Genomic DNA, 22,249 nt, shown 5'->3' with positions numbered 1-22,249 from the left:
GCATCTGTCTGCATTAGCAGGTTGAATTTTCATTTGGCTGAGGCCAATATTCTTAGAAAGAGTCTTAGCCTTAAGTGTTGATCAAAGGGTTGGTGGGTTGTCAACTCTTATCCTACCACACACAATCATACTTCAGTGATACATACCATCACAGAGTGGGTCAGTAGACAAGTCTAAAACAATCAGAATTCAGGCTTTCTCACCTCCAGTGGGAACTCATTTCTTTACCTCTTTGGTCTAATGATCAGTTTCCTGTTTCTTCCTCTCAGATGCCCCATTGGTACATTTTAAGATTGGGAAATTTCTTAGCCTGAAATAACAGTAAAGGCATTTCTGGGGAGGGGAGTAAGCATCAGGTGAGAAGCTAAAGGCAAAGTATCAAATATAAGAATGACCCTTGGATTTTGGCCAGGCCTTCATAGTGGAATCTCATCTCTTCCACATCTTATGCAGAACTTCAGGCTCAAGATGGTGACAGCAGCCATGTTGCTACAGCGTTGCCCAGTGCTTATCCGGAGCCCCACAGGCCTCCTGGGCAAGATGATTAAGACTCACCAGTTCCTGTTTGGTATTGGACGTTGTCCCATTCTGGCCACGCAAGGACCAAGTTGTTCTCAAATCCACCTTAAGGCAACCAAGGCTGGAGGGGGTAAGAAGTCACTGCTGACAAATGGGGGAAAATGTCTGGGTCCTAGAGATAAGACTCCAACTCATACTGGTCATCGTTACCTAATAACTGGGAGGGTTCATGTGAAAAGTGTCAAAGAAGAATAAGCTGACCTAAAAATACACCTCACTTCTGACTTACATCAGTATCTCTAGAAAGAGTCTCATTCTCATGCCCCTCACATTCTATATACTCCAGTCATGCTAAAACTACTTAAAATTGTCTGGATTAACTATCATTTTAAGTTCCTATGTCTTTGCTCCTGCCAAATAACTCTGTCCCATTATCTTTTCCAGAGCATCTCAAACTTCTCATGTAACACTTAACTTGGACACCATCTCCTCTCTGAAGCCTGCCTAGACTTCCAGCCTGTCTAATTCCAATTCTGGGTCATGTCCCTTCCCTCTTCTAGCCCATGTCTTCCCTCCTATCCCAGCACTGTTCATAATGTGTCTTCAGTATGTGTCATTCCCAACAACTTAGGAACTCCCTTAGCACAGGGACCAGATACATCTGTCTCTGTGTCTCTACCATAGCCTGAGATAGAGCTTTTAGATATAGTACATCTCAGTGATCATTGTTAAATTTACAGCTAGAAACTTATAGCTAGAAATTCACTACCACTTACTCTCTTTGTATAGATTCTCCATCTTGGGCCAAGAGCCACTGTCCCTTCATGCTGTTGGAACTCCAGGATGGGAAGAGTAAAATTGTGCAGAAAGCAGCCCCAGAAGTCCAGGAAGACGTGAAGATTTTCAAGACAGGTTGGAGTTAAGTTCCACTTCATCTAACATCTACATCTAATGCTTGATTTCATTTTATCATGGTCCTGAGCTAGGCTAATCCAAAGGCAACTGGTACACATTCCATGATGGAAGTCTAGTCTTTTCTAGGAGAACCATGGTAGGCAATAGCTTAAACTGTGCACTGAAATTCACCCTCCCCAACACATATGCATGCTTCTATAACTTTTAGCTATTAGTCTAAAATGAGCCTGTTAGAGTTCTGCCTCCTCTCTCCCAGGTGACTAAATGGATTCCAACAGGCTGGGCTCCCACATATAAGCAACACTACTCTATGACAATCTGGATTTGCATAAAAGAGTAAGTTTTGGAAGTAGGTACATTCTCTAGATGAGTATTGAGGTTAGGTCAATTCAATTGGTGCAAACCATTCAAGATAATCACACTTGAGAGTTGGCCATACTGTCAACATCTTTCACAGAACTTTATGGGATATAATTAAGAGTAAAATTTTCAATTTTTCCTTTTTTATTTATTTTTTTCCATTTATTTTTATTAGTTGGAGGCTAATTACTTTACAATATTGTAGTGGGATGGGGAACACATGTAAATCCATGACTGATTCGTGTCAATGTATGGCAAAAATTTTCAAAATTGAATTCTAATGACTTAAAGAAAAGAAGAGTAAGGGACACTATCCTGCATATATCTTCCAAGTGCAAGACTCAGCATTGCTGCTCCAGTTATCTCACCCAAGGAAAGTCCTAGTGAAGAAAAGTGTAATTCACCTTATGAATGGTTTCATGACATATAAGTCTCCACTTGGGGAGATGAGAAAAAGCTTACTTTTCAGAATATTTCTTCTCTCTGTTCAAGGCTTCTCTACTTCCTAACCTTGAATTTATATACGTTGTATTGAATTTAAAGAAGACAGCACATTCTTTCTTTCCCTCCCCTCCCTCTCTTCATGGCCACTGGATCCCTTACTCCCTCTCAGACTTGCCCATCTCTCTGGCCTCAACCAGCCTGAGGAAGCCATTCTCCAGTCCCCAAGAGCCAGAGAAAAATTCAGAGAAGGTCACACACCTGATTCAGAACAACATGGCTGGTGAGTTTGCTGAGGTGGAAGTAAAAGGGGGTAGGAATATGGAAGGAATGCTGAAATGCTGTTCACTGACACAGCAGAGGAAATGGCAAAGAATTACTTTAGAGCCCAGGGGAGTCTGAGTTTAAATTTTAATGCTGGAACTTGCTGGATCTGCATGCTTTGGAAAGTAAGTCATATACTTGCAGTGAGATTTTAATACCTCAACAAGTTATTACAAGAAGGAAATAAAATTACACTTACAGAAGTGCCTCTAACTTGTTATGAAGTTTCATTAAATATTAGATGTATTGCTATCATTTCTTCTCCATGCTTCCCTCAGAAACACTCATCCTTCACAGAGAACTTTTCCCCCTGTCTTATGTGTGTTTATAATAATTTTCCATAACAGAATTTGTTTTATCTTCCCAATACAAAATGAATATAAAGAGGGAAATTTAAATCAGCGCTCCACCATCCACCATTAATTTTTTCCTATATTTTTTCCAGATATTTTCCTATGACTGAACACACACATACAAAACTACACTTCCCTCCACATACATGTTTTTATTAGAAATGTGATCTCATTCCAGCTCCAGTTTGTTGTTGTTCTTTGTTCATTTAACAATATGTCATGGGCATTATTCCATGTCCCTAAACATAGAGCTGCATAATAATTATAAATGATTGAATTGTGTTCTGTAGCATGAATGCAACATCATTTAATCAACCAAGCATCTTCATGTAATTATACCAATTTTTTTGTGTGTGTTCTTCCACTTTATATTGTATGTTGGTTTTACATACATATAAATGTACCCAAAGATAATATATAGTATTCTTAGACTATATATGGCTATACTAGAAACTAGTTAGCTATTCCTCAATTGGGTTGCTTCCAGTTTTTTCTCTTACAAACAGTGGTGCAACAAACATCCTTGAACGTACCTCTTCATGTAGATAGGTAAATGTTTCTCTACAACAGACACTAAGAGGTGGAAATCTCAGGATGTGAAGGTGTACACATTTTCAATATTAATAAATATTGCCAACTGGTCCTCCAAAGGGGTGTACTAATTATCAAAGAGAATTCATATTCTCACACACTCTCCAGCACTTGATAGTATCAAACTTTTAAATCTTTGTCAATTTGATGAGTGAAAACTTGTTTTTGCAGTTGATTTTCCCTGATTAAGCATCTTTTTACTACATTTATTGAATGGTCTGGTTATATTCTTTGCCCACTTTTCTATTGGGTTAAAATTTTACATAGTAATTTTCAGAGTTTCTAAAACATAAATTCTGGATATCAAGTTTTGTGCTAAACATGCTGCAAATATTTCCCTAGGTATGTCAGCATGTGCATTTTGAAAACTCTTGGTACATAGTTCCAAACACCCCTGCAGCAAAGATGTTACTAATGTACACTCCTACCATATAAGTTGCCATCTACAGCAATCATGATTTCTGTCTCATGGATAGAGTTCTGGAGCTTAACAAGCCTGGTGGCATACATTATATTTCAGTCTTAAAAATAAGGTTGCTCCATTTTGTAGTGGTTAAAGAAGTAGACTATTCCTCATTTGTAAAATGGAGATGCTAATAGAAATTTCCACATAGCATTATTATAAAGAATAAATGAAATGATATCTATAAAGTTACTAAGAGAGGGTATTACATGTAATAGGCACTTATTAAATGTTGGCTATAATAATATTATTTAAAATTATTATTCTCACTACTACTACTACTATTACTATACTACTGTATTACAATAGCCACAATAATAGTACTATATGCCAGATATTAGATTGGATGTATTACATTCTGTTTGTCATCAGATGGTCATAATTCTGCAATGAAGATATTATTAGCCCCATTTTATAGGTGAGGAAATTAAGACTAAGAGGATTCATGACTTGCTAATATTACACAACTAGGAAAGCAGAACTATGACTAGAACTAGACCCATCAACACTCTTCCCACTGAAACTTGAGGTGGTACTTCTGGAAGGAGGGTGCCATACTAACCTTGGAAAAAGGAATGAGGCCATGAAAGGGGTAGGAGGCCTGAGTTAATGTATAATAAGTGAATGAGTCAGTGAGTAAGCAAAGGGATGGTTGAATTAAATAGAGCATTAATGTGACCCAGTAAGTTAATAACTGATCAAATAAATGAATAAATGGAAGGGGAACTGGAGAACTCCAAATCAATTGCATTAAATAAAATATGGACTAGCCAGGAAGTAATTTAAAATGAATTCTTTTCATCCCCATCTCTACTCCCACAGGAGACCATGTCTTTGGTTATGACCAGTTTTTTAAGGACAAAATCATGGAGAAGAAACAGGACCACACCTATCGTGTTTTCAAGACTGTGAATCGCTGGGCTGATGCATACCCCTTTGCTGAACACTTCTTTGAGGCATCTGTGGCCTCAAAGGATGTGTCTGTCTGGTGCAGTAATGACTACCTGGGCATGAGCCGGCACCCTCGGGTCTTGCAAGCCACACAGTGAGTACTAGGGTCTGAGCCATGATGAGCCCACAGGGAGATAACCAGAGAAGAGCCAAAGTCACACATAGAAGGAAAAGGCAGAGCTGACAGTGGAAACCTGGGTTCCACCCAACACCCCTTTTGTCTTGAGGTCTTTCAACAAATCTAACCCTTGGACAGGAACTAAGTCAACAAGCCTAGTTTTCCAAACTCTTTGGTGTCCAGTGCTACAAAGAAGAGGATGAGAAATTGAACAAGTTGCACTCTCCATGAGTTCTGACTCTGGCTACAGAATGAGTATTACCAGAGATGGTGTGCAACCTCCTCTAAAATATCTTCCAAGCTAATCAAGACCAATCTAGCTTCTCCTTCTCTCCCTGAGTGCTTTCAGCCTAAGAAGGAATGCCCATTTCTCCCCATTGGCTCCATACTGACCTCTACTTTGTCATATAGGACACAACTCATAGAGAATCAGTAAGTTAATATTGACCCCTATCAAGGAAGAGAAATCTACACAGTTTATCAGTATCTGACAAGAGTTTCTTCTCCTTGCCTCCCCTGTTTTCTCCTGGCCAGAGAGACCCTGCAGCGCCATGGAGCTGGAGCTGGTGGCACCCGCAACATCTCGGGTACCAGTAAGTTCCATGTAGAGCTGGAGCAAGAGCTGGCTGAGCTGCACCAGAAGGACTCAGCCCTGCTCTTCTCTTCCTGCTTTGTGGCCAATGACTCCACTCTCTTCACCTTGGCCAAGATCTTGCCAGGTAAGCCCAGAGCCAAAACTTTGTTCAGGGCTAGTATTCTGCATCCAGGCTTACTGTCTCCATCAGCCTTCCCTGTCTTCTGAGTTCATTTGCTCCCATTGCCCTTTGTTCTTACCCACCCTGCATACCCTCAACACTGGATGACTATATCCTAATCTTACTGAAGGGTAACATCATAAATTTGTCATTTCCTAACTCAGTTGAACTCAACACTTATAAATAGTCCTTTTATATTCCTATATCAGCTTTTTCAAACTTTCTTTCCCCTTCTAAAACCTGTGGCTACCTTCTCCTTCACTCTTAGCAAATAATCTCACATCTTACAAAACAAATAAAACAGAAGCCACCAAACAGGAGGTCCCTTAACTTATAGCCACTAAACCCACAAATTTATCTCACTGTTCATCTACCCTTTTTCATTCTTTCCTTTTACAAATTGAAGACACATGTCTCCTTCTGCCTAAAGCTAATTCCTTCACTTGTACACCAGATCTCATCCGAATCCCATCTTCCCACTCTCCCATCCTTTAACCAGTAATGTCCTCAACTCATATGCCTATCATTCTTCCATCATAGCCCAATCCCAGATAAATGCAACTCTCCACCTTCTCTGTGTCAATACTGATATTATATAATTACTTAGATGGGAGCCACTAATAATTCATGGTCCCCAACCTCTACTGTCCTCTATGCTTTCTGGCAATTCTGTTTCCATAGTCAGCTCTCCAAGTCACCAAGGAAACTTTGACAAACCCCATTCTCTTCAGCTTTCTTACACCTCCACCTCACCTCCACCCACAGCAGATTACTTCATCTCCTACCACACAGAAAACAGAATACCCTAGGCAGCAATGTCCTCAACTTCTTGCCTCAAACTACCTATAAACTCATGAGCATTCTCACATGGCCTCTTTTCATTCTTTATCTCCTGCCACTGTAGAAGAGGTGCCATTTTTCATGTTGACTAATTCTTACATGAGTACTCTGTGCATCCTCTACCTCATCAGGAATCTTGATCTATGAGTTCCCTCTCTCCTTCCTGTATCTTTAGCCTCTCCTGCTCTTTAAACATGTTGAAGTCTCTTGCATCTCAAAAAAATTTTTTTCCTCTTCACTCTCTAGTTACTGCCATTCTGTCTCCTCCTTATAACAGGCAAACTGAGAAAAGTCTCCACACTTGCTACCCATTTCCTCACTTCTTGAAAAAATTTCAGCACACTATAAACATCTCTACTGCTTCTTAGAAACTTTTTTCAAGACCACACATAACCCCAACTCAAGCCAATATCTTTGGAAATGTCTTCAGTGAACTCCTTCAGCCATTAGAATTCAACTTCTTTTCATTTCCTCTGCCACCATCCTAAGACCAACGTCATTTTCCTGATTTCACCTTTGCCTTCCTACAACATATTCTTCACAAGAACCAGATGATATTTTAAAAATAAAAGCCCATCTTTGTTATTCCTCTGCCCAAAACCCTTTAATAGATTCCCACTGCCCTTCTCTTTATCATGCCTTCTAAAGCCTTCAATAATCTGGCCTCTACCTACCTCTTCAGGCTCATCTTTTGACACCTCTCCTCACATTCTTTCATTCAGTAATATACTAATTCACATATTCATTCACTCACTTAAAATTCAGTAATTCTGTTTTTTTAATCCATTCATTCAAAAAAGGTTTGCTTAACATCTACTGTACACTTAGCCTTAATCTGGGTACCAGAAACAGAAAGATAAAAAGTTGTGGTCCCTGCTCCCAAGAAACTTCCAGCCTACTTATCTTTCACAGCAGGTTCTCCAGGAAGCCATGCCTGATTTCCACAGGTAGAAGTGATCCCTTACTCTAATATAAGGCCACAATTCCTTGATGTCAGTGCAGGTTCAGGGGCCCAGGAATCAATTCCATCTGCCAATTTCCCACCTCTACTTGTTCTCCCACCATTGTTCAGTAAAAAGCCCTGGATTCCTCAGGTCCTAGACAAAAAGTCTCCCCTTCTTTAGACTTAGCTTCCTCACTTGTACATTAAAGTGACTAGATTCCATGGTCATCAATTGCCCTTCTAGCTCTGACTTGTAATGAGGTTATGATTCAAACTGTGAAAGTCTAAGTATCTACCCTGTAACTATGAGCAGAAGTATGCTATCTGGAAAAGGTGGGATTTCATCTAAATCAGGAAGAATATATCATCAGTCCAAGTTAACAAACATTCCCTGGGATAAACTCCTTTCTAAGGCTTAATCTTGGTGTCTGGGAATAGGAAGGTAAGCCCTGTTCTCAGGAAACTCTAGATCATTCTTGGGAAATTTAAATTTCCTCCACCCCAAGAGAACCAAAGTCCAAGCCAGGGTTAAAATGCCTGGAGAGAAGAGTGTAGGGGTCAGAATTTCAGGGCAGAGGAGTTCTTTCAAGAGAGGAAGAGGTGTTACAAAGGCTTCTGGAGAAGGGAGAAGCTGAGCAGAGGCTTCAAATGGAGGAAAGGATTAGCTCTTTGCTCCTGCCAAGTCAATCTTGAAGTTGAAATGTGAATACTGGGATAGAAGCTTAAGCATTATGCATCTGGTTCTTCAGGGTGCGAGATTTACTCGGATGCAGGCAACCATGCTTCCATGATCCAAGGTATCCGCAATAGTGGAGCAGCCAAGTTTGTCTTCAGGCACAATGACCCTGACCACCTGAAGAAACTTCTAAAGAAGTCCAATCCTGAGACACCCAAAATTGTGGCCTTCGAGACTGTTCACTCCATGGATGGTAAGCATATGTGTGAGTGCATGTTTACTAACATAGGTCTCACAAAAACTAAGATGATAATGATAATAACTAACATTTATAGAATGTTTATTATGTACCAAGCAAAATTATTAGTATTTCAAATGTATTAATTCACTTAATCTTCACAAAAATTCTGAGGTAAGTGCTATTATTATTTCTATTTCTATGAGGAAACTGAAACACAAAGAAGTGAAGTGACTTGCCCAAGGTCACATAACCAGTAAATGCCAAAGGATAGAGACAGCTATTACACTGACTTCAAAGTTTAAGAAAATGAAGCGCAGAGAGAGTACCCAAGTTACCTTGGCTGGCTCAGTAAACTGGTGCCAAAGTGTGTATCCGAACCCTAGGATGTATGAGTCCAATTCCTTCATACGATGCTCCTTCCATTAGAAATGATGTGCAGATCAATCATCCCAGTGTCTGGTTCCTGCAGCAAAAATTTTCACAAACCAGTACCTGGGAGATTTTTTAGGGTCCAATATGTAGCACTGGACTCAAAACAGGTTTTCAAGTCAGACAGATCTTGGTTCAAGTCCTATCTCTAGCACTTACCAGCTCAGTGACCTTGGGTAACTCTTTAACTCTCTGAACTTCAGCTTTCCTCAAGGTAAAATATCTGCTTGAAAGAGATGATGGAAGACATTCTATTTATCATGATCTAAGTAGAAATAAATCACCTTTATCATCCTACCTCTTTCCTTTCCCCAACTGAAACAATGCTCAAATCATTGTATTGTTGTCCCTCTTAGGCAGAAATCGCCTATTTTAGGCATAATCTTCTGGGTTTCTTAAAGTGAAGAGATCCTCAATTCATTTCAATTTGTCACTTTTCCAAGTGAAACAAAGGAGAGTCCACTGTACTCTCTGATTTAGCCAGTGTAAGTGCCATCACATCAAGTAATGGTGATGCACAAGCTGTTGAACCAAACTATCCATGTTCAAATCCCAGCATGACAACTTACTAGCTTGGACAAGTTTCTTAATTGCTGTGTCTCAGTTGCCTTATCTTTAAAAATTGAGATGATAATTAATAGAGTGACCGAGAGTATTTAACTGAGTGAATATATATAAAAACTTACTGTCATGCCCTCGTCCACATTTCTACAACCAGCAATGATCATATTTCTACCACTGAGACTACTCTAAATCATTATTTCTGTAGTGAAAACCAGAAACAATGAATGTTGGGACCATTCTACTTCCTTACATTTGCAAATGAATGGTTCTTTATTTAGTGAATGGTGGAAACCCTGCCGAAACTGTCAACTTAGGGCTGAATTCCTCCCATTGAAATGATGCTTGAACCATTACACTGTCCTCTTAGTCTTGGACTCCAACTCTTGTGGTTTTCTCCCCTCCTGTTGTCCCACCAGCTGCTCATAAACTTTAATCCTAGCCTGGAGTCCCTGTTCCCACATGAAGAAGTTCCTGTTGTATTCCACTTCCCTGCACCATTAGTTTCCAGGAATGGGGAATGACAGATGTATGGGTTCTTGTATATGTAGAGTGGTCACAAAATCTGTGCATGAAATTCACAGACATTTGAAGACCTTATAAACAATTATCAGCACAGAATAACAGGGGAAAATGGTAAATCTGCATGGAAAATGTACAGGAACATACAGATTACTTCTAATTCACTTTCATTCAATACATCGAGACCGAGTCTATGGGAGGGTACCCTCAGGTAACAACACTGACAGAGATGAGAAACAAATATATTCCTACAGAAACAGAAAAGACAGAAACAGAGGCACAAAGAAACTCAGAAAGAGACAGAGATACAGAGAAAAAAGTCTAAAGTCAGAAAGGTAGACATGAAGGGATACAAACAATAAGAAAGAGAGAACAGAAGTGAGGAGGAAGGTGAGTGAGGGAAGGAGGGATAGAGACACTGACAAAGAGACAGAGGAAGGGGGGAGAGGAGGGAGAAAAACAAAGACAGAGATAGAAAATAGAGACACAGAAACAAAGTTGGAAATAGCCATAAAAAGAGAGAGTGGCAAAAAGTCAGAAAGATAGAAATATGGAAGACCAGTGAAAAAATGATATTGACACATCTGACAATAGCACTTGGCAGAGAGGGTGAGTGAGATCTGAAAACATTAACCTGGAGCAAAAGGAGAATTTTTTTTTAATTTATTTAAACAAAGGCATCATGTAGGCTAGTGCCAATCCTTGATGCAAATACACAGACTTGTGAGGGGTGGAAAGGCAGAGAGAGGCTGGAAAATAGCATAAGCAGGAGGACAGATATTATCAGAATGAAGTAAAAATAGAAAGACAGAAAAGTAAACCTTAATCACAGGCTGAGGAAAATGCACACACACACAACTTGGGTGATAGTAGGGTGAACTCAATCAACACATATGAAGAAGTCTGGCATAGCCACAACTAAGGGTGCACACCCTCCCCCTTTCCCAACCTATAGTTGTTATGCGCCACAAATTCCATGCTGGAGATGGAACTGGAGAAGGGTTATGATCTACCTCTATTCATGACTTTGCTCAGGTGCCATCTGTCCCCTGGAGGAATTGTGTGATGTGGCCCACCAGTATGGGGCTCTGACCTTCGTGGATGAAGTTCATGCTGTAGGGCTGTATGGGTCCCGGGGTGCTGGGATTGGGGAGCGTGATGGAATTATGCACAAGATTGACATCATCTCTGGAACTCTTGGTGAGTGAGTCCCTTGGGTTACCCTTATATACAATCCAGAAAAGAAGTCCCTAGAAGAACGTTTTCTTCCTCCTCCACAAAGTCGCAAAAGCTATTTGCATAGAATTTATGGCCCAGGCTATAGAACACTTGGATTCTCTCCTCCCACTCCCATCCCACTGAAAAATTGTTGACAAAGTCTGGAAGATTTTTTGAGAAGACCATTGAGCTGGGCCAAATTACCAAGTTCAACTCAGTGAGTGGAGTTGTGGATCAAAACTCCTTCCCCACCCCAGTTCCAAGCTCCATTTAGCTCTACTTTTGGATCTAACCAGTTGAAGGTCCCCACCCAGTTCCGGCATATCTAGTCATTACACATGGCAGGGCTTGCAAGTCTTATCGCAAAGCGGCACAACTATCAGCTCTGTCTGCTTGTCACAGACAAGAAAGATGATAAGGGAGTCTGGAGCTCCAGCTTCTAGTGTACTGCCTTGAGTTACCCTGTTCCTCAGGGGGCTGGTAATGGGATCTGTTCATAACCTCCTCATTCTCTTCCTTGTCTCCAGGCAAAGCCTTTGGCTGTGTGGGTGGCTACATTGCCAGCACCCGTGACTTGGTTGACACGGTACGTTCCTATGCTGCTGGCTTCATCTTCACCACTTCACTGCCTCCCATGGTGCTCTCTGGGGCTCTGGAATCCGTGCGACTACTCAAGGGAGAGGAGGGCCAAGCCCTGAGAAGGGCCCACCAACGCAATGTCAAGCACATGCGTCAGCTACTAATGGACAGGGGCCTTCCTGTCATCCCATGCCCCAGCCACATCATCCCCATTCGGGTAAGAGTCCTACATTGCCCATTGCTGTCTCCACCATCTCTCCTGGGAGCCTTCCCGCACTTAGCAAACTGAAACCTGTTCCTGCTAACTGTTTTCTTGTTAACCATCCTCCTTATCATCAGTTTTCTTTCCCTTTTGGAAAATTATCAGTCATTCTGGATTAACTAGTCTTTTTTTTTTTTTTTTTACATTAGCTATTATCTCATGGTTAGTAGACTGTCCTGTTCCTTGGGCTAGTTCAGTGTTCCTTTGAAACACTACTTTTGCAAATATGTTTAATTAGCCCAGTGACAACACCCCAGAAGTTGCTTGGGGTTTTATCTTCTTACTCAGAACTACCCCAAATTAACATACTAGCTAAGTATGCTTCCTCTACAAACAGCTTCAAGACAAGGTCCCTAGAAGCACTTCTACCCCATTTAATTTTTAAATTGAAGTATAGTTGACTTGGGGCTTTCTTGGTAGCTCAGCTGGTAAAGAATCTGCCTCCACTGCAGGAGGCCCCAGTTCGATTGCTGGGTCTGGAAGTTCTCCTGGAGAAGGGATAGGCTACCTACTCCAGCATTCCTGGGCTTTCCTGATGGCTTAGATAGTAAAGGATCTGGGTGCAATGAGGGAGACCTAGGTTCAGTCCCTGAATTGGGAAAATCCCCTGGAGGAGGGCATGGCAACCCACTCCAGTATTGTTGCCTGGAGAATCCCAACAGACAGAGGAGCCTGGCAGGCTACAGCCCATGGGGTCACAAAGTATTGGACAAAACTGAGCTAATAAGCATAGCACAGCATATAGTTGACTTACAATATTGTGTTAGTTCCAAGTGTACAGCAAAGTGATTCAGTTACATTTTTTTCTAGATTATTTTCCATTAGTTCACTGTGTTATATAGTAAATCCTTGTTGCTTATCTATTTTATGGGTAGTAACTTTTATCTGTTTAATCCCATCAGTTCGGTTCAGTTTAGCCATTCAGTAGTGTCTGACTCTTTGTGACCCCATGGACTGCAGCATGCCAGGCTTCCCTATCCATCACCAACTCCTGGAGCTTACTCAAACTCATATCCATTGAGTGGTGATGCCATCCAACCATCTCATCCTCTGTCATCCCCCTTCTCCTCCAGCCTTCAATCTTTCCCAGCATCATGGTCTTTGCAAATGACTCAGTTCTTCGCATCAGGTGGCTAAAGTTTTGGAGTTTCAGGTTCAGCATCAGTTCTTGCAATGAATATTCAGAACTGATTTCTTCTAGGATGGACTGGTCAGATCTCCTTACTGTCCAAAGGACTCTCAAGAGTCTTCCCCAACACCACAATTTGAAAGCATCAATTCCTTGGCGCTAAGCTTTCTTTATAGTCCAACTCTCACATTCATTCATGACTACTGGAAAAAACAAAGTTTTGACTAGACAGACATTTATTGGCAAAGTGATGTCTCTGCTTTTTAATATGCTGTCAGGTTGGTCACAGCTTTTCTTCCAAGGAGCAAGCATCTTTTAATTTCATGGCTGCAGTCACCATCTGCAGCGATTTTGGAGCCCCAATAAATAAAGTCTGTCACTATTTCCATTGTTTCCCCATCTCTTTGCCATGAAGTCATGGGGCCAGATGCCAAGATCTTAGTTTTCTGAAAGTTTAGTTTTAAGCCAAATTTTTACTCTCCTCTTTCACTATCATCAAGAGGCTCTTTAGTTCTTCTTTGTTTTCTTTTTGTTGTTGTTGTTGTTTGTTTGTGTGTTTTTGTTTTGTTTTGTTTTGTTTTTGCTGTAAGGGTGGTGCTATCTGCATATCTGAGGTGATTGATATTTCTCCTGGAAATCTTGATTCCAGCTTGTTCTTCATCCAGCCAAGCGTTTAGACAGCCTTGACTTACTCCTTTCCCAATTTGCAGCCAGTCTGTTGTTCCATGTCCAGTTCTAACTATTGCTTCTTAACCTGCATACAGATTTCTCATGAGGCAAGTCAGGTAATCTTGTTTTCCCATCTCTTGAAGAATTTTCCACAGTTTGTTGTGATCCACACAGTCAAAGGCTTTGGTGTAATTAATATAGCAGAAGAAGATGTTTTTCTGGAACTGTCTCACTTTTTCGATGATCCAACAGATGTTGGCAATTTGATCTCTGGTTCCTCTGCCTTTTCTAAATTCAGTTTGAACATCTAGAATTTTATGGTCCACATACTGTTGAAGCCTAGCTTGAAGAATTTTGAGCATTATTTTTTAGTGTGTGAGATGAGTGCAATTGTGTAGTAGTTTGAGCATTCTTTGGCAATGTTTTTTTTGGGGGGATTGGAATGAAAACTGACCTTTTCCAGTCCTGTGGCCACTGCTGAGTTTTCCAAATTTGCTGACAGATTGAGTGCAGCACTTTTACAGCATCATCTTTTAGGATTTGAAATAGCTTAACTGTAATTCCATCACCTCCACTAGCTTTGTTCATAGTGATGCTTCCTAAGGCCCACTTGACTTCACATTCCAGGATGTCTGGCTCCAGGTGAGTGATCACACCATCATGATTATCTGGGTTGTGAAGACCTTTTTTGTATAGTTCTTCTGTGTATTCTTCTTAATATCTTCTGCTTCTGTTAGGTCCATACCATTTCTGTCCTTTATTGTGCCCATCTTTGCATGAAATGTTCCCTTGGTATCTCTAATTTTCTTGAAGAGATCTCTAGTCTTTCCCATTCTGTTGTTTTCCTCTATTTCTTTGTGTTGATCACTGAGGAAGGTTTTTTTGTTTTTTTTTTTTTAATCTCTCCTTGCTCTTCTTTGGAACTCTGCATTCAAATGGGTATATCTTTCCTTTTCTCCTTTGCTTTTCACTTCTCTTCTTATCACAGCTATTTGTAAGGCCTCCTCAGACAAGCATTTTGTCTGTTTGAATTTCTTTCTCTTGGGGATGGTCTTGATCCCTGTCTGCTGTACCATGTCATGAATCTCTGTCCATAGTTCATCAGGCACTCTGTCTATCAGATCTAATCCCTTGAATCTATTTCTCACTTCCAATGTATAATTATTAGGGATTTGATTTAGGTCATACCTGAATGGTATAGTGGTTTTCCCTACTTTCTTCAATTTAAGTCTGAATTTGGCAATAAGGAGTTCATGATCTGAGCCACAGTCAGCTCCCAGTCTTGTTTTTGCTGGCTGTATAGAGCTTCTCCATTTTTGGCTGCAGAGAATATAATCAATCTGATTTCAGTGTCGATCATCTGGTGATGTCCATGTGTAGAGTCTTCTCTTGTGTTGTTGGAAGAGGGAGTTTGCTATGACCAGTGCATTCTCTTGGCAAAACTCTATTAGCCTTTGCCCTGCTTCATTCTGTCCTCCAAGGCCAAATTTGCCTGTTATTCCAGGTGTTTCTTGACTTCCTCATTTTGCATTCCAGTCCCCTATAATGAAAAGAACATATTTTTTGGGTGTTCATTCTAGAAGGTCTTGTGGTCTTCATAGAACCATTCAACTTCAGATTATTCAGCATTACTGGTTGGGGCATAGACTAGGATTACTGTGATATTGAATGTTTTGCATTGGAAATGAACAGAGATCATTCTGTCATTTTTGAGATTGCATCAAAGTACTGCATTTTGGGCTCTTTTGTTGACTATGAGGGCTACTCCAATTCTTCTAAGGGATTCTGGCCCACAGTAGGAGATATAATGATCATCTGAGTTAAATTCACCCATTCAAGTCCATTTTAGTTCTCTGATTCCTAAAATGTTGATGTTCACTCTTGCCATCTCCTGTTTGACCACTTCCAATTTACCTTGATTCATGACCTACTATTCCAGGTTCCTATGCAGTATTGTTGTTACAGCATTGGACTTTACTTCCATCACCAGTCACATCCACAACTAGGTGTTGTTTTCGCTTTGGCTCCATCTCTTCATTCTTTCTGGAGTTGTTTCTCCACTCTTCTCCAGTAGCATACTGGGCACCTACCAACATGGGGAGTTCATCTTTCAGTGTCCTATCTTTTTGCCTTTTCATACTGTTCATGGGGTTTTCAAGGCAAGAATACTGAAGTGGTTTGCCGTTCCCTTCTCCAGTGGACCACGTTTTGTCAGAACTCTCCACAATGATCCGTCCATCTTGGGTGGCCCTACATGGCATGGCTCATGTTTTCATTGAGTTAGACAAGGCTATGATCAATGCGATCAGATTGGTTAATTTTCTGTGATTGTGGTTTTCATTCTGTCTGCCCTCTGATGGAGAAATATAAGAGGCTTATGGAAGCTTCCTGATGGGAGAGACTGACTGAGGGGGAAACTGAGTCTTGTTCTGATGGGTGGAGCCATGCTCAGTAAATCTTTAATCCAATTTTCTGTTGATGGGCAGGGCTGTGTTCCTTCCCTATCATTCCCATACTCCTAATTTATCCCTCCCTTATACCTCATTGTTGTTGTTTAGTCACTAAGTCATGTCCAACCAACTGTTTTGCGACACCATGGACCATAGACTGCCATAGGTCTCTCTATCCATGGGATTTCTCAGGCAAGAATACTGGAATGGGTTGCCATTTCCTTCTCCAGCGAATCTTCCCAACCCAGTGATCAAACCCATGTCTCCTGTATTAGCAGGCAGATTCTTTACCACTGAGCCACCTGGGAAGCCCCTCTTTCCCCTTAGGCATCCATAAGTTTGTTTTTTATGAGTATGTTTCTGTTTTGGTTATGGATTCATTTGTATTATTTTTTAAGATTCCACATATAAGTGATATATTTGTCTTTCTCTGTCTGACTCACTTCAATTAGTATAATATTCTCTAGGTACATCCATGTTTCCACAAATGAAAATATTTCACTTCTTTGTGGCTGAGTAATATTCAATTTTATGCATGTATGCACATATGCATGTGTGTGTGTGTATATACACACATACACACCCCACACGTTCTTAAGCCAATTATGTGTTGATGGGAACTTGAATTGTTTCCATGTCTTGGCTATTGTAAGTAGCGCTGTTGTGAACATTGGGATGCATGTATCTTAAGTCAGATTGCTGCCACTGAGCAACTCCTTGATAAGAGATTTTAGACCTGCCACTGACTAAGACTCTTTTGAAAATATATGCCCCCAAGTTCAGTGGAGTTCCTTGATCTGATTCCCTCCACCTGCTTAATAGAGCTAGCAATAGTGGGGCCAGGGGAGCAGATACTGACAAGCTTTTCTCCTGGGTCCAGGTGGGTGATGCAGTGCTGAACAGCAGGATCTGTGATCTCCTGCTCTCCAAGCATGGCATCTATGTGCAGGCCATCAACTACCCAACTGTCCCCCGGGGTGAGGAGCTGCTGCGCTTGGCACCCTCCCCCCACCACAGCCCTCAGATGATGGAAGACTTTGTGGGTAAGTCCTCAACATTGGTGTCTACAGCACTCTTCTTTCCTTCAGCCCCATTACCGTAAGAAGTTGACAGTGGATGCCATTCAGTTTAAAAATATATTTCTGAAACATCTATTATGTGCTAGACCCTATACCCTATACTAGAGTCATAAATGAATAAGAAACAGTTCCTATACTCATAGGGCTTCAGTTTTGTTGAGGAGACCACAGCAGACTCAAACAATGACTTCAAGGAGTGATTGAAGTTCAACAAAAAGAATGCATGGGGGAGGTGTATGAACAGAAAAGGGGCATGATGCAACCTGTGGGATTCAGTATAGGCTTCTTAGTGGAGGTGACAACCTGAGCTGAGTCTTGCGAAGGGGTGTGGTATTGGACCAAGAGAAGAAAGAGGATGCAGAAGAGATATTCCCAGTAGAAGCAAGAGCATTGGGAAAGGCAAGGAAGAGGATGAGAAGTAGCCTTGGACATATCAAGAATAAGCAGATATTACTGGAATGTAGGAAAGTAAGAATGGAATAAGGTAGGGGAGTGTTTACCTATGAATCTGCAAAGACAACACACAGTTTGGAGGCTTGTAGAGCTGAATAGCTTGGGTTTTATCCTTAAGGTGCCCAATTCACCTAAAGTTTACTGGATTCCTTCTGGGTACAGGGCCAGCATAGAGCAGGTTCTTATTCTAGGTCTGTTGGGTGAAAGACACATAGGCAGTTGATGGCATAGCAAAGGAGACAGACATAAACATGTGGTACTGGTCCAGTGTGGTGAACTCCAGTACTCTGGGAGCTAAAAGGAGAGTGTTAATTTATGGCCAGAGAGGGTAAGAAGGGTGAAATTAAGTAGGCTTCATAGGTAAGGAAGTCTTTCTGCTGTACCTTGAAGTACCCATGGTATGGTGTAAGGATATTTCAGAACAAGGGAATTCAATAAGCACAGACCTAGAGATAGGAAAATGGAGGGCATACATTAGCTACAGCATTTTGTTTGTGTGGAGCATATGCAGAATGAGAGTACTGGGAAAACAAGACAGGTAGATGCCATTCATTCATTCATTTAAAAGCATCAAATAATGCTAGCCAACACTTATTAAGTACTTACCATGTGTCAAGAACTGTTCTAAATACTTTACACGTATTAACTCATCTAATCCTCATGGAGTAGAGATGGTATTATTAGCATTTCCATTTTATATATGTAGAAATTGAGGTATCAAAATACATAGTAACTGGTCGAAAGTCACATAGCTACTAGGTTTGAACTGGAGAGTCTGTTTCTACCTCCATGCTCATACCAATAGATCTATCACCTCTCTGAGCTAATGATTTAGACTTCTGGACCTCTTGCTCAGCCTTCTTTGTGCTAGGCTTCAATTATAGAGCTTTCAGTATTCTCAGTTTTCTAAGTGTCCACTTATGCTGGGCTTTTGCAGGAAAGAAATATGAGAGGCATTCACCATGACTCCGCCAGTCAGTCCTTCAATGTCATAGCCAACCCATCATGAAATCTTGCAAATGTTCTCTACAATCTCTCTCAAATCTCATTTCTCCATTGCTACTTCTTTAATCCATGTCAATGTGATTTCTTCCTAACTAATTCTCCTGCTTTTCTCTAATCCCTTATCCATACTTACCATCAGAGGGATTTTTCTAAATATCTGACCACATAGCTCCCTAGTTTAAACCTTTTCATATTTCCCTACTGTCTAGACTAGAGCAGTGGTCTCCAAGGTGAGGTATGCAAGATAATCCATAGGGTAAGGGGATTTATTAGAATTGTATATTTACTTTTTGTCTTAAAAAATAGGAAATTAAGCATTACTGATACTGATCTCTAATATACAGACTGACAATGATATATGTATGTAGTATATAAAAAATACATACATTGGAAGTAGGTATTAGAACTTTTGTACTAATAGGATGTATAGCCCCCAAACTGGAGACACTGGCCTGGAGAATAGTCAAACCTCCTTGGCATAGCATTCAATGCCTTCAACATGGCATTCTATGCTTTCTCTTCTTCCCCACATTCATTTTATTTCTCCAGCTACTCTGAATGACTTACATTTCCCTCACTTAGCTCTAGCCTCTTACCTCTGGGATTTTGTTAATGATGCTTCCTTCTGAGTAGAATGCCTTCCCTCATCCCTTACTCTGACTTACCTGTTTTCATCTTCTAGATGTAATCAGGCATCTTTCACTCATTCTTTCAACACATAATTATAGAGTACCTACTGTGTGCTAGATACTGTTCCAGGTGCTGGGGATTCAGTACTACACAAAACAGACACAAAATCTTCTGGAGCTTACATACTAGTAGAAGGAGATAATTAAAAAAGGAACACTTAAAAATAAGTGCAAATTAAATAGCATGGTAATTCTAAGCATTTATGGGGGGAAATATAGCGGGAAAAGGGGGATAGAAAGTGCTGGGGGCAGGTACAGGGGCTAGCTTGGAGAGGAAGCTTGCAGCCTTAAATAGAGTGCTACGGATAGAGACCACCAAAGTGACACTTGAGCAAAGATATAAAGGAAGTGAAGGAGTCAGCTGGAAAGAAATATAAGAGAAGAGCATCCCAGGCAGAGAGAACAGCCTAAAACAGGAAAGACCCTAACACAGCAGTATTCCTCTTGTATTTGAAGAACAATAAGTAGATGAGTATGGATGGAATGGTGTGAATAAGAGGGAAAGAGATAGAAAACTGAGGAGGAGCAATATGGATCAGACAGTGTAGGGTACTGCAGGCCACTGGAAGGGTTATGGCTTTAACCCTGAAAGTGAAAGAAAAGTGAAATCACTCAGTCGTGTCCAACTCTTTGCGACCCCGTGGACTGTAGCCTACCACACTCCTCCGTCCATGAGATTTTCCAGGCAAGAGTACTGGGGTAGTTTGCCATTTCCTCCTCCAGAGGATCTTCCTGACCCAGGGATCGAACCCGGGTCTCCCACCCTGTAGGCAGACACTTTACTGTCTGAGCCACCAGGGAACCCTGAAATAGAAAGCCTTCTGAAGGATTTAAGCAGATGAGTAACATATCTGAATCTGATTCAGGTTTCAAGAGTTTCTCTGACTTCTATGTTGAGAACAGACTGAAAGAGTGGGAGCAGGGAGATCCATTAGGGGGCTACTGTGATATTCCAGGTTAAGAAATGATGGTGACAAAAGAAGGGATTAAAATTCCCAAGTCATTGGATGTCACATAGCAAAGAATTTGCTTTTTAATAAAACATCTTCAGAATTAAAAAATGAAAAAATGATGGTGGCTCAGACCTGAGGATAGCATTGTTGGTAAGAAGTGGTCAGATTTTGAAGGTAGAACCAATGGTTTTTGCTAATAAACTGGATGTGTCATAGGAGAGAAAGAGAAAATTAAGGATAGCTCAAATATTTTTGTACTGAGCAACTGGCATTGCCATCAACTGAGATGGTTATCGCTGAAAGTAGGGTAGACTTGGTGGAGGGTAGGGAGATCAGTAGCTCAGTTGTGCTCATGTTAAGTTACAGATGCCTATTAGATATCCAGGTGAAGATATAGAAAGGCAGTTGGATATATAAGTCTAGAGTTCAGGAAAGAGCTTTGGGCTAGATATGAAAATTTCAGAATCACCAGCATATACATGGTGTTTAAAGCCATGAAACTAGATGAGATCACACAGAGAGTAAGCATGAAAAAAGAGCCAGGGACAGAGCCCCAGGACACAACTGAGGTACTTCTGACAGAGAGGTCAGGTTCTGTCCTCTGGGCTCCCCACTCCTTCTAGGAAAAACCCCTGCCCCAGGCTCCCAGGTCACAATACTGATGACACTGTATATTTACTGTCAATGTCATCTTCCTCACCAGGCTGAGTTTCCAAGTAGATGGATTCGCTTCTTGAGTTGCACCATGTCATGTACTTAGGAAGTGGTTCAGGCCAGGCCAGTACAGCTTCAAATTATGTCACATGAGTGCTTCTCAAACTTTTATACATCACAGCACCCATACACAAATGGTAGTATTCACATCACACAAAGGAGCAAACTAATGTGGCTATTTCTAGTTCTGAGATATCTCAAAGGGTTGAGGGGATCAATATCTTGGCACATCTGTAATGTGGCACAGGGATTAAGACATACTCTAACCAATTATTTCCCTCCCTTCCCCTCATCACCTTCAGAGAAGCTGCTAGATGCCTGGACTGAGGTGGGACTCCCCCTCCAGGATATATCTATAGCTGCCTGCAATTTCTGCCGCCGTCCTGTACACTTCGAGCTCATGAGTGAGTGGGAACGTTCCTACTTTGGGAACATGGGACCCCAGTATGTCACCACTTATGCCTAAGAAACCAGCTGCTTTGGATCCCCACTCCATCTGCACTTCACTTGAAGCTGGGCCGCCTCCTGTCCTCTGCTTTGTGTGTCTTTAGCTGACTTGAGTCTGAAAATAAAGAGCAAAGTGTAGCATTTGTAGCTGTTTGTTTGACAGAGAACAGGTAACTGCATTATACCTGTATCCCTCAGACAAGTGGCAGATCCATGAGGAAACCACCGATCACCTGTTGATCTGACCATCCCATTTTACTGAGAGGGAAACAGATTCAGACAGAGGGAGAGGCCAAAAACTACACACTGAGTTGCACAAAGAGCCAGGACACTTGGAAGATTTATATTAAATGGCTCTTTCCCCATGGTTTCACCAAAAATCCAAGGATTGACTTTTCATTCTGTAGACCTGAAAACTTTGGCCCCAGGTAGCCCCTGAAGCAAGGAGATGGAATCAGCCCAAACGAATCTGCCTGGAGGAAAGGAGTGGTTCCCCAAAAGCTTGAAGGTATTTTCCAACAAAGAGAATGGATATTCTCCTCAATCCATTATTCTCTTTGCTTCCCACAGCACCTTATAGAACAGGACTTATCAGTTCTA

At 41.1% G+C, this 22,249-nt stretch overlaps 1 protein-coding gene across 2 annotated transcripts; it reads left to right on the top strand.

Moving 5' to 3' along the window:
* Positions 1-450: 450 nt before the first annotated feature.
* On the top strand, positions 451-21,795 carry ALAS2 (5'-aminolevulinate synthase 2). Of its 2 annotated transcripts, XM_043459969.1 has the most exons (10): positions 451-649; positions 1,309-1,431; positions 2,408-2,518; positions 4,789-5,011; positions 5,570-5,754; positions 8,323-8,502; positions 11,038-11,202; positions 11,748-12,016; positions 17,190-17,352; positions 21,505-21,795. In XM_043459969.1, exons 1-10 carry the CDS (start codon positions 469-471, stop codon positions 21,666-21,668), a joined length of 1,764 nt encoding a protein of 587 aa, XP_043315904.1. In that variant the 5' UTR covers positions 451-468; the 3' UTR covers positions 21,669-21,795. The 2 variants fall into 2 exon arrangements, with proteins under 2 accessions (XP_043315904.1, XP_043315905.1); XM_043459970.1 differs by lacking the exon at positions 2,408-2,518.
* The last annotated feature ends 454 nt before the right edge of the window (positions 21,796-22,249 follow it).

The sequence above is a fragment of the Cervus canadensis genome, chromosome X, assembly GCF_019320065.1.
Source record: "Cervus canadensis isolate Bull #8, Minnesota chromosome X, ASM1932006v1, whole genome shotgun sequence".
In the NCBI taxonomy this organism is placed as follows: Eukaryota; Metazoa; Chordata; class Mammalia; order Artiodactyla; family Cervidae; genus Cervus; species Cervus canadensis.
This window is presented reverse-complemented; position numbering and strand designations above follow the sequence as displayed.